The sequence below is a fragment of the Netta rufina genome (assembly GCF_964035555.1).
Source record: "Netta rufina genome assembly, chromosome: 3".
Classification (NCBI taxonomy): domain Eukaryota; kingdom Metazoa; phylum Chordata; class Aves; order Anseriformes; family Anatidae; genus Netta; species Netta rufina.
Genome location: NC_140125.1, coordinates 35,818,711 through 35,830,477, shown reverse-complemented (window position 1 = coordinate 35,830,477; position 11,767 = coordinate 35,818,711). Strand labels below are relative to the sequence as shown.

At 37.5% G+C, this 11,767-nt stretch overlaps 1 protein-coding gene across 1 annotated transcript in view; it reads right to left on the bottom strand.

Annotated features, from left to right (window-relative positions):
* Nucleotides 1-253: 253 nt before the first annotated feature.
* Nucleotides 254-11,767, bottom strand: part of ZFAND3 (zinc finger AN1-type containing 3) — a 133,184-nt gene continuing 121,670 nt past the window's right edge. The window contains exon 7 of the mRNA XM_084284729.1: nt 254-2,908. Coding sequence (XP_084140855.1) covers nt 2,754-2,908 — 155 coding nt within the window. The 3' untranslated portion in view covers nt 254-2,753. The remainder of the gene's footprint in view (nt 2,909-11,767) is intronic.

The following is an 11,767-nucleotide window of genomic DNA, read 5'->3' as shown; positions in this document are numbered from 1 at the left end:
TGACCTCATGATTAAGCTGACCAATACTCAGGCTACAGTAGATTTAGCCAGATTTGCTTACAAAATAAATCAATAAACTTGAACGCAGCAAAAACGCCGTCCTCCCCTTTTAATCCGGCAGAAAATCCTGTTCATCCTCCACCAACTGTAAATTCAGCTCTAAGTCATTGGTCTAACATTGGCATTTTCCCCATTCGTATTTATTACATGAGCTTGCAGCAGAAATGGTGCAAAATAGCAAGACCTGTTGGAATAGGCAGAAAGGAATTCAAACTTTAATCTGATTGGTTTAATTTTTTAGCAGGAGGAAAAAGAATAAAGTTACAAGATTCTTTTAATATTTTCACAATGTTAAACTAAAACTGAGCTCTAGGCTACATGTGTAAGTAAATCTAGAACACAAAAGGGTTAAATAAGATCTTCTTTTAAGATACAAGAACTTAAGCTTTCTTTACGTTTAACAAACTTCACAGAACAGATACTGCAAAGGAACAACCCCGTCCCCAACTTGTTTGTTTAAAGTGAACATTGTCCATAATTCACATGAACTTTTAAGTAGTGTTCTCACAAGAGCCACCTTGAAACCATCTGTGCACTTGTAACAAGCTTAAAGAGAATATTAAGGAGGAACAAAATAGCATCTTCAGTATTAATGCAGAAAAGTCTTGTGTATCAATCAGAATGCCCATCAAATGTTATGAGTAGGGTTTTGTAGGAAAAGAAAGTGCGTTTCACAGCAGCAGCTGAAATCCATGCTTTTATAAATTCTTCACGGCAAATGTAAATAATATCCTTGGACAGTCCCTTTCAACAGGACCATTTCCTGAAAATGCAACACATTACAGACGATTTTGCTGCTGGTTTCATATTCTTGAATAATAACAATAATAATAATAAAAATTAAAAAAACTCTTGCCTTTTGGATAGCTTGTGTTTTCTACTGATGGGACACTTCTGATTCGTGGTTAATTTATGCTAATACAGTCAGATGCTGAATGTGTGTGGAGATGTGGTTTGTTGTTGTTGTTCGTTGTTGGTTTTGGAATTAGTTCTCCTTGTTAAATGCTTCTACCAGTGTAATAATATGATTTGGCCGATAAGGAGTTAGTTACCTGCGACAAGTAGAATGGAGGATGACTCATACAAACCTTCTCCCAAAACACTGGGGTTTTTCAAGTGACTTGTTACTGCACCTCTCTGATGTTTTCTGTCTGCCCAGTATTCAAGATGAGACAAAATCTTTTCCTCCCTCAGGTTTTCTTACACATTTACCTGATTGTTAATACCTTACCAATGGACTGAGAAATTCACTCGGGATTTAGCTGGGCCACGTGAGTACAAATCCTTTTTACTTGTGTAACCCTGTGTGCAGCAGGAGACATGCTGAATATTATTTTTGCTTTTTTTTTTGTTCACAAACTGACGAGACCGGTGCAATTCAGTTCAGCTCAGCTCAGCTCAATGCGACATACCGTAATACGGAACCATAGGTCTAAACAGAGCCAAAACATCCTACTCCACGTAATGCTTCTCACGTTCACTTGCTATACTTGCTTTGCAATAGATGCGGGCAGAGATTTTCATGAGAGCGTTCAGCTGCATAGAAACAGGGCTGACGAAGCCCATTTGATTATCTCATTGACACTCTGGAAGCGAGGAATACAAACTCAATCTGACACAGGGTGTTTCACCGGTTGTTCCCCAATACTGTTACTGAATTCCGTTTGCTACAAAATGTCCTTTTTTTTTTTCCCCAATATATAAGTCTAGCTACAGAAAGTCAGTCTGTAGAATCCAGCCATGGCTACTGTGCTGTGAATTAGCCTTATTTGATCAATTATCAGATACCTGCACTTAGCAAAAGGCAAACGAGAGCCAATCAGGTTTCGGCCGGTGGGAACGGCTGCACTGCTCAATGTATGTGCAATCTTCACACGACTCAGAATCTCTGTGGATGCCATGTAAAATGTATGCACCATTTACTGCTCTGGGATGGAGTTGGCTTTAAAGTGAGATCATAATTTAACCGAGAAGAAAAAAAAACATAAAACAAAAAAACCCTGATAGGTTCCTTATAGTAAGATAGATATAAAAATTTTTCATAAGAATCTCTGTCCCCCTTTCTTTTTGGCTTCCTGGGAAGAACCAGAAAGATGTTCCTACCCCAACAGAATCCCTGATGCTGGTGACACTGCCTAACTCAAAAGCCACACGCGATGAAGGCACGAGTGACCAGTCAGGTCTTCTGGGCTTAAGCAGCAGCAGTTGCTGCTCTTAGTAGTATTTCACCTCCTCAGGATTAACTAGAAGTGAAGAGGTGAAAGGCTGCACATTAAACAGTTTGTCTGAAAGCCATGTGCATAGCAAACTTTTACACCAGCTTCTACACAACTATTTGTTTTAACTCTGCAGCTGGAATGTTTCCAGCGTAAGGCTTTTACAGTGACTCCAGCAATAACAGAAGCCTTTGGATTTTTCTCGTTTTGTTTAAATCCACTAGCCATGCTCAAAAAATAATATTTCTTCATGTTTTAATTTTATACGGTGGCTAGCAGGCACCTTAGTAACCAGCCAGAAATCAATTTCAACCACCATCATCCCCTAAACTACAGTACCAGGACGGTTGGCTAAAGAAAGGAAACTGATTGGCTGTAGTCTGAAACTTGCCTAGTACAAGGTGTCTGGCTGACTTTGTCCTAAATAAGGCTAACATTAGTGAACTAAGAGAACAGCATTTGGTTGCAGTCTTGCACTCAGGAACATCCTTCGCCGATGCGTTGGCAAGATCTTCCTACTTTCCGATCCAGTTTCACCATTTTCATAATGGCTTCCTCACGCCCACGTCCCATGTGGTCAAATGTGCAGTCATGTTGTTCAGGCAGGCGATGTAACATACAGAACACATAACCTACCATGGAAAGGGGAAAGAAAAAAAAACAAAACACAAAGTTAAGGACTTGAAGAAAGTGGCAGGATCTTACCTGAATCAGAAGGGAGGTACTGCCTACCGAGGCATCACTCGGTTCTCAAAAATCAAGTTTTTACTTACGTTCCTGACATGGCATTAATAAATATCTAATTATTTACTGCATTTTCTTGCATATTTATCAACACAATTCAAAGCCCAAGTCACACTAATGTGGTTTTTTTGCCATCCTCTTATATTTAAGAGGAAGTCCTCAGGCATTTGACACAGGGACACGTCATGCCACATCATCTTGCTCTGTAGCTGAGAAGATGTAGGTTACTGTCTCTCTGTCTAAAGCTAGTCAACATTGCCTAGTTATCCAGGAGGTCATCTCCAGCAGCCACCTCCTTCTAGTCTACAAAGAAAATCAGCTTTTTGACTTTAGAGCAGTACAGAAATTGTCTCAAATTCCTTACCTCTAAGATGAATGTGATAAGTAGTATTAGGATGATAAAGTAGCGAGAAGACTTGCACAGCCAGAGGGTTTACGTAGCCCACTGTACATGAAATGAGGTATGCTATTGCCTATGCTGCAATAGCTTGCCTGAATAATGGGTGCAAAGAACATCACACTGCCTCCCACTGAATGCTTTACATTACTGCCTCTCCTTGAATGCTCAAAAGACATTAAAGCCACAAAGTGGTGACATTTGAGAGATGGAAAAGAATAAAAATGAGTGAATGACAGAGTATATGCATATAGCTGTGAGTGTTTGTTGTATACATGCGTATGCAAAATATTTCAAGCTCCTGAACTACAAAACATCAATTGTATGAGAGAACAACAGGTTACCTTTATGTTAATACCATTGTTATGAAAATGGAAAAGGACAAAGTATCACACACAGAATTATGTTCAAAAAAAAAAAAAAAAAACAACTGAAGAAAAATTGATTCATCTTTGCTCTTTGTTTCAATAGCACCAGCTACAAAAATACATGTCTATTATCTGATTTTGAAACCCAGTTCTAGAAACAAAGCAAAAAAGACAAGTTTTCTGTATCGGTACATGCAAGTTCAGGAATACAGATGTGATGCAGACTGAATTGAGATAACACTCTCTCCTTGTCATCATTGCCTCTACTTCAATCTCAATCTGGTCATACCACACTGAAACGTGATGAATATCTTCCGTGAGGTGCCAGAAATTCAAGGTTTGATTGTCAAAATGAAAATGTCCTCAGACTCTGGTTTCAATGCTGAATAGGCATTTTCACTCAATTCTCTCTTACAGAAAGCAAGGACCGAAGGCTTCCCTTCATTATTTTTGAAATAAGATTTCAAATTACTGAACCAGTGTCCACTGTAGGCACAAGAACACATCAACACCTGACTGGATCAGCTCAAAAATCGATTAAGTCCATCACCTTATCTGCAGTGGATGTGACAGAAGCAGATGCAAGAAATCCTGCAGATAAGGATCGGGCTGAAGTCATTTCAGTCCCCAATAGGTAAAGGCTGGTTTCAAATCCTGATAATTTATTTATTTATTTTACAGATCCTCTCCACTTGGTTAACAAGCACATGTAGAAATGCTATTTAGTGTGATTTAAAGGAGATACCGAATATATACACAACCCCCTGCACAGCTTCAGTAAGACCCTTTTGACAAGTTCAACAAATCTATTAAGGAAATACATTTAGAAGATGATTTATCAGTTTTGATAAAAAACTTTCAGCTGCACCATCTCCTCACCTTCTACAAAGCCTCCTGGCCCTTTTTAGACGACAGTAGCTTCACGATGTTCCTTTCTACTTTGCTTCCCCCAAGAAAATATTATCTATTCTCTACTTTGTCATATCTTTATCAAACACCTTTCAGTTCTTCTTAGAGTACCTGTTCTCATACAGGAAAAGCCGTACAGTATACTATATTCATTCCAGATGAAACATGCTATTTATTTCTTCTGTTCATCAAATATTTCCTTATTCCTGAACAGAATTTCAATAACTGCCCAAAGAATGACAGGCGATTTTCGTTTTTGATCCTGCTAATTTACAGTCTGAGGGAAAAATATTTCTAATTGCAGCAACTAAATGACCTAAACCTGCTATTCATGTACCTATTTAAATATGAATAGCTAACTAGAACTGATAATACCTAATAAATGAAAGAGTACCCAAGCATTTTCAACATCACTAAGGACAGGTTTGCATATATTAGCTGTTCTTAATGAAGGAGTTTATTCTTTTCAAAATAGCAACAGGGATCTTCTAAAGCCTCATTTCTAAACCAGACTTCAGATCTTTAGTCCCATTATACCAAATGCCTAAGTGACTTTGAAGATTGGAACTTTTATTTATTTATTTATTTATTAAGTTTTATTTAGAATTTAGAGGATTTGAATAGTGCTACATGGTAGCTAGTTGAGTAACAGTAGTTTGGAACATTTTTTCATTAGTTTAGAGCGGATTTCTTCAACTAAGTTATAACTGCTCTATTCATTCCTGGCTTCTTCTCTCGTCTAGACATCAGGGTGGACATTCTGCAGTCTGCATGTGCACTAATGCCTTGTCTAGTCTCAGGACCATCAGCTTTTACAACAGTTAAATTATTAACTCATGTGCACTGGGACAGGTGGTCAATATATTTGCTTCTGTTTTGATCCTTAAAACCAACCCAGATTTAGAGATGAAACTTTGTGTCCTGAGAAGTCTGCTTTTTATGGTTATAAAGGAGAGTTAGATTAACGAGCTCTTGCAGTATATTTACTGTTAAGTTCATTATTGGAAGATATCAAATATGGGCTGTTTCTCCTAAAGGATTTTATTGCAGAAATGCTTCTTTCACCACACCATAGCTAAGAGGCAAAATAAATAACTTTCTGCTAGGGAAAAGAGCACTGGAAAAGGGAATCAATCTTCCAACTAAAGTTAGTTTACTGTAGTCATCAACCAAAATATGCTAGACTCCCACTTCAACCACAGAAGATGTCAATCTAGTAAATGCAATAATACATCTCACAGAATTGCAATTGTTTTCTGATGTTAGAAGTAGACTATGAATCATCTACACCTCAGGCCACTAATGCAAACATCTTGGGAAAACATTATTTAGTGCACCAAAACCTTTAAGTTCCTTTAGGTACCTCGGAAACTACTTCATGATTGATCATCAAAAATTCACTTCCATTTCATCACCAGAGCATCAATGGCTAAAGCCATGAGCGCATCAGCTCTGCTTTACTTGTAACCCTGTAGGTGAATCTTTTGCATAGGACATGCAAAAAAAACATCAGTCAAAGAAGTCTAAGATTGCCAGAGTACAACAAACCTAATTTGTTGGGTAGGGGTGATACCAAAACCAGACTGCATTTTCCTCATTCTTACATTCAAGAGCACTGACAAGACTAGAATATGGATTGATGGTAAGAAAAATATTTAAACTGAAACCTGAATTCAATTCATAACTTTGTCTTCAAATTCTGAAAGTAGGAAACTGTTAAAATATCAGCAAAATACATGAAGCACCAGAAACAATTAAACAAAATGGCATGATAATCCACAACACAAAATCAAATTGTAATTCTGGAGGGTCCCTGTTTTTTTTTTTTTTTTATTTTAATTTTAATTTTTTCTCTTTGTAAACTCAACAAAATGTGGTCAGACTCTCTCTGGACCATGGCACAAATGCCCATTAAGCAGACTACCGTAAACCACCAGAGAGGCACAGCACATGGTGGGAATACTCAAGTGGAGATACTTGGCCAGGCGTGATGTCCTGGTCTCTTCTAACACACTGCTGCAGAACACCATACTGTTACAGAACATACAGGAAAATCTAATGATCCCTGTTACTCGAATAGCAACATAATAGAAAGGAAACTCTTCCCATCCCCACCAAGATTCTGGTCTTGATCTTACTGATGAAACGTTCAGCAAGATGCTAAAGGAAAACTGATTTCTTATTTGTGAGCATGTTTTGAGAAGTGGTGGAAATGCCAAGTAAGATTATTAAATATTTACGAAGCTTACATATTTACAAAGTGGCTTAAACACATTTAACGGTGTCCCTATTTGAAAGATCGTGCTGTATATTACCTAAGAAGTAGTTACATGCTCCCACAATTACCCTTTAATAACTGCCTCACATTCTTACTGTTGTAAGAATAAAGAGCATATTTAGATTTTTCCATACAGTACGTGTCATATACTTAATATGGCAGATCCATTTACTGACGAAAACCGAACCCCACTTATGTACAGGTATATTTCTGCATTTCTAGAAAGATACAAGCCATTCAGATACAAAAATATAACCGCTGGCATGAAAAGATGAAATCTCTGATTACCACCAACTATCAATCTTAATTGTTCAAGCTAGACATTTACTTTCATTGCATTCGAAGACTCTCTTACGTACCATACCAATCCCTTTCCAATTTGTTTGAAGTCAATACTACCACATAACACCAGAGTTACTAAAACTTTAAAACCATCTTACCTGCATGCTGGCAGCATTTATAAATTTAATTCCCCGGTCAAACTCTCAAAACCACCAGAATTTGCAGCTTAGGCCATTTCCAAATTTTATTTAATAAACAATTTGTGTAGATCTATACAGAGATTCTTCAAAAGTATCCTCAATAATGGCAAAGGCTTACTCCTGTACAGAATTGTACGCTGTATGCTTTGGCTTCTTCATGTGCTTCCTAAGAAATTTTACCTTTCTTGCTGATTTGAAATTCCAATCAACAGAGTTTCAAACATAACTTAAAAGCACCTTGTAGCCTTAAGAGATGAGGGCGCTGCAAAAGTTCTCTGCTGAAGATGTATCATCTAATATGGTACATGTGAGCCTATATACAGGTTTCTACATAAAGTCTGTGTACCGCACGAAGTACAAGAATAGATTTTAACATATCTTTAAAAGGTAAACGTATCTACGGGATATTAGGCAAAACAGCAAAATCACACAGATTAACCAACAGAGAAGATTAGCTCATGCAGTGACACATGCTGCTGCAGCACTGCTCACGGTAATTGGACATCATTTCCCCAAAGAGTGTAATTATCCCCGAAACAATGTTTATGCATCTCCCCCGTCCCTTCCAACTGGAAGGTTAGCTTAATTTGTTGGAAGTGATACCAGCAAAAAAGCTATTTTAAAAAGGGTGGGAGAGAAATCTATCCTTCTTTTTCAACTTGATATAAATTATTATTTTTCAAGAGACTTATGCAGTTGTTAAAGCACTGAAGCTAAAAACTGGTTTAATTTAACAAGACAATTTTTAAATCACTTTGCCCCCAACAGCAGTACCCGACAGGTAACACTACTGAACAAATAACTTAGGGGAGCGGGGGAGAGTTTTGTACAAAATTAAAAAAGTTACATGTTATGTAGCTTTAAAGAATTTCCTTTTTTGAATAATCACATGATCTTGAAAGTAATACATTCTGGGGGACTTAATATTACCACTATATTAATAAAAGAAACATTGACTGCTAAATTTGTAAGCCCAGGAACAAACTGAAGCAACACCACACCTTGCCTATCATTCCCAGGTTTGTAAGGTTATATCCTGTAGGATGTGGGAGAATGAACCCAAAGAACAGAATGGAGGTTGGGAGACACATAGTAGGAAAGCAGAGTTGTGCCAAAAAGGCATCTCGGTGTCCAAGACTAGACACCCAATAAAACTGAGATATAAAGAGGTAACACTATTGCAAATGTTATATATTTTATTATTTTTTTATTATCATATATTATTTCCATAGCCTATACGAGCATATATGCAAGTATCTGTTTCCTAGGCAGAATATTTACATTTTAGAGTAATGTGAAATCCTAAAAAAGTGCCTCTAATATCTCTTGAAAAAGGGCAGGTGGATGCTGCCCTGACATTGTAAAAGGGCCTTGTGTATAGGGTTGGACTTTTTCAAGAGATAGATTGGTATTAATAATTCTAGAAGTCTCTGTACACCAAGCCCACTGGAGCTAATATGCTCATCCCAGAAGCTAAGGATTTAATTAAGAGCCAAAGTGTATCCAGTAATTTAATTAAAATAGCAAACAATACTGAGTGATTTAATAATGTATGTGTATCATTTTGTTTGGACCAATGAAACTGCAAGAAAGATACAGCTTCTAATAAAGAACTGGATTAAATAATGAAAGGCTCTATAGTAACATACTGTACGTGTTGCATTAATTCTAACACTTCTCCCCGATCCTTCACACATTTTGACTTCAAACCATTATGTGCTGAATACAGTACTGGGTTTGACTTTCAGTATACTTCCTGACTTATATTATTTATGCCTTGGGTTGTAATAGCTTTCTAGAGGTTGCACCATATTGATCCACAGGCTGACAGCTCCACTTGTTGGCCAAATCACTAGAGAGAAGGAGAGGAGCAGTTCTATTTTATTTTATTTATTTTTTTTAAACCTAGATTAAATTTATTTTAGGTCTTTATCCCCTACTTACACCTTACTTCCAGTGTCTCTTAGATTACCCCTTCTGCTCCATCTAAGTCTTTATTCCTGTACCCTCTTGCAATCTGTATCACAAGTAATTCCTCTCAGAGAAAAACAGGGCTCCATTCAGAAGATGTATTTATACCATAAAGGAATACAAAGACTTAACGATGCACATTTCCACCCCTCTGCATCTCTCTCTCTCTCTCTTTTTTTTTTTTTTTTTTTTTAAGGCTTACACAACAATCCCTGCCCTCCTGCTTGTTCAGAATATGGCAGGATGCCCTGTGCCCCATTTATTCACATATTTGGGCAAGACTTCAAAAAGTCAGGAACACTTAATGGCTGCGAGCAGCTCTGTAGGTGAACCTTTTCATTTCATGTTAAGCGTGTAGCTATTGTTAGCACACAGACAGAGCACGTTTGATTCACTTTCAGGGAGATGCTTTCTAGGCCATATCCTTCCTTCCGAGAAGAGGCTGCTGCGGACTCCTGCCAACCACCAGCAGCTTTCTAAGTGCATGGTCCTGGTGCAGCTACACCTGCCTGTGAGATGCTGACTAAATACCATCAGTGTAAAGGAAGAGCTTTGTTTAGAAAAGGTAGAGCATTTTAACCTTCAAAAACCGATTCCCTTAACATCTGGCAGGTAAGTGGCTTTTATCTTCATTTTTTTTTCTGATAAGAAAAAAACAACTAGAGACTGAGCCAATTACTTCCCTAAAGCTACTGAAAAAGATTAAATTAGAAATAAGGTAGTCTCAGCTAGATTTTTATGTTCAGGTTCACTAGGCCACGTATCTCTTGGGTATAAAAGACAATTAAAAAAATGTATCATCTTTTACTTTATGCATAGCTTCTTTCTTTTCTTACCGCAGTATGGGTACTGACAGCAGAGACCTAACATTAACAAAACTCTTATTTTTTCCTCACGATTGTACCATCTCTGCAAAAACTCCCTAAAGGTTATATGCTGAAGGACTTACTACATCAGTAGCAAAATAAAACTTTTTTTTTTTTTTTTTTAAAGAAAACAAGGAACCTGCTAACTTGTTTTATATAAGGAAGACTTAAGAGATCAACTGACCCATTTCAATTACATTTATTGATCGGGACTGTAGGAAGGTAACCAGCAGGTTCAATGTGCGTTACTAAATCAAAGGAGTTGCCTGTTGCAGATCTTTAGGTAGCACAGTGGAAGAAATCAAGATCAGTACCTGCTGCAACACAACCCCCACTAGCTGAACAAACAGGGGGAATATACCAGGACCTTTTCAAATGGGATCTTTTGATTCCTAACTACAAGCAGATCATGAAGTCCCTTTGCACTTCTAAATCTGCGGACAGCTTTTCTGAAAAAAAGACACTACAGCATTTTTCTGAGTCCCATCTTTGGGACCCATGACACGCCAGCAAATTAACTGCTTTTCACCGTTCATTTCTAGGATTTTCAGAACACGTGTTACTGCGAGAGACCAATACGAGCTAACAGTTCCTAGTCCCCATCTTTTCAGTATTTATCTTCATAAAATAAAACAAAAGAAAAAATTCCTTTGAGGTTGAATTCAAACTCTTAAAATGCTTGCAGCAAAGTAAGCTAAGATGCTAGGCATTCCTGGAGTGGCTGAAGCAGAAGTACTATTCTGGGAGCAAACCGCTGAGGTGCCCAGCCAACATCAGTCAGCTGAATATGGCACATCTCAAGTCACAGCAGCAAGGCTTGTCAGCAAAGGCAGAATTATAGCATGTCGCCAGTTACTAATAAGATTTATTTTTCCTTTAGTACTTATTAATGAGCGGGTTGACTCAACCTCCAGAAGCAATGCGTGTATTTAATTTTAATCCATGGAAGTACTATACATCTGTTATAGCAATATATAATCATGTCCTGAAGACATTTTGGCTTGTACCAGATAAACCTTACCCATCTGGAAAGTGAATTTACCAGTACCATTGCAAATTCTTCTGCATACAAAAAGGTTCCAGAGTAATGGAACCATAATTTAGTATTTTAGTAACTTTTAAGAGAAGCATTATTTTCAATACATGTTGGACTATTTTGTACAGAGATCAAGCAATTGTCAGAGCATTTTTTTCTTTTTGCTTATCTATTCAAGTTTGTTTCTTTCTTCCTGTCCTTTTGAAGATAATTTCTAAATTAACTGAGTAAATCAAATCATTCCAAATTTATTCTGGCACAATCCAAACAAGTGCCTCATCTCCTGTGTTTATGAACAAGCAGCCCTGTTATACAAGTTAAGAATCTGCAGCTGTTTTTCTTCCACCTGTTTTGTTACTGAATCACAGTGAGACTCGCTGCCACGGTATCTGTTAAAATGGTAAAATCTCTTCTGCATCAATGCGTTTTGTTTCTGATGG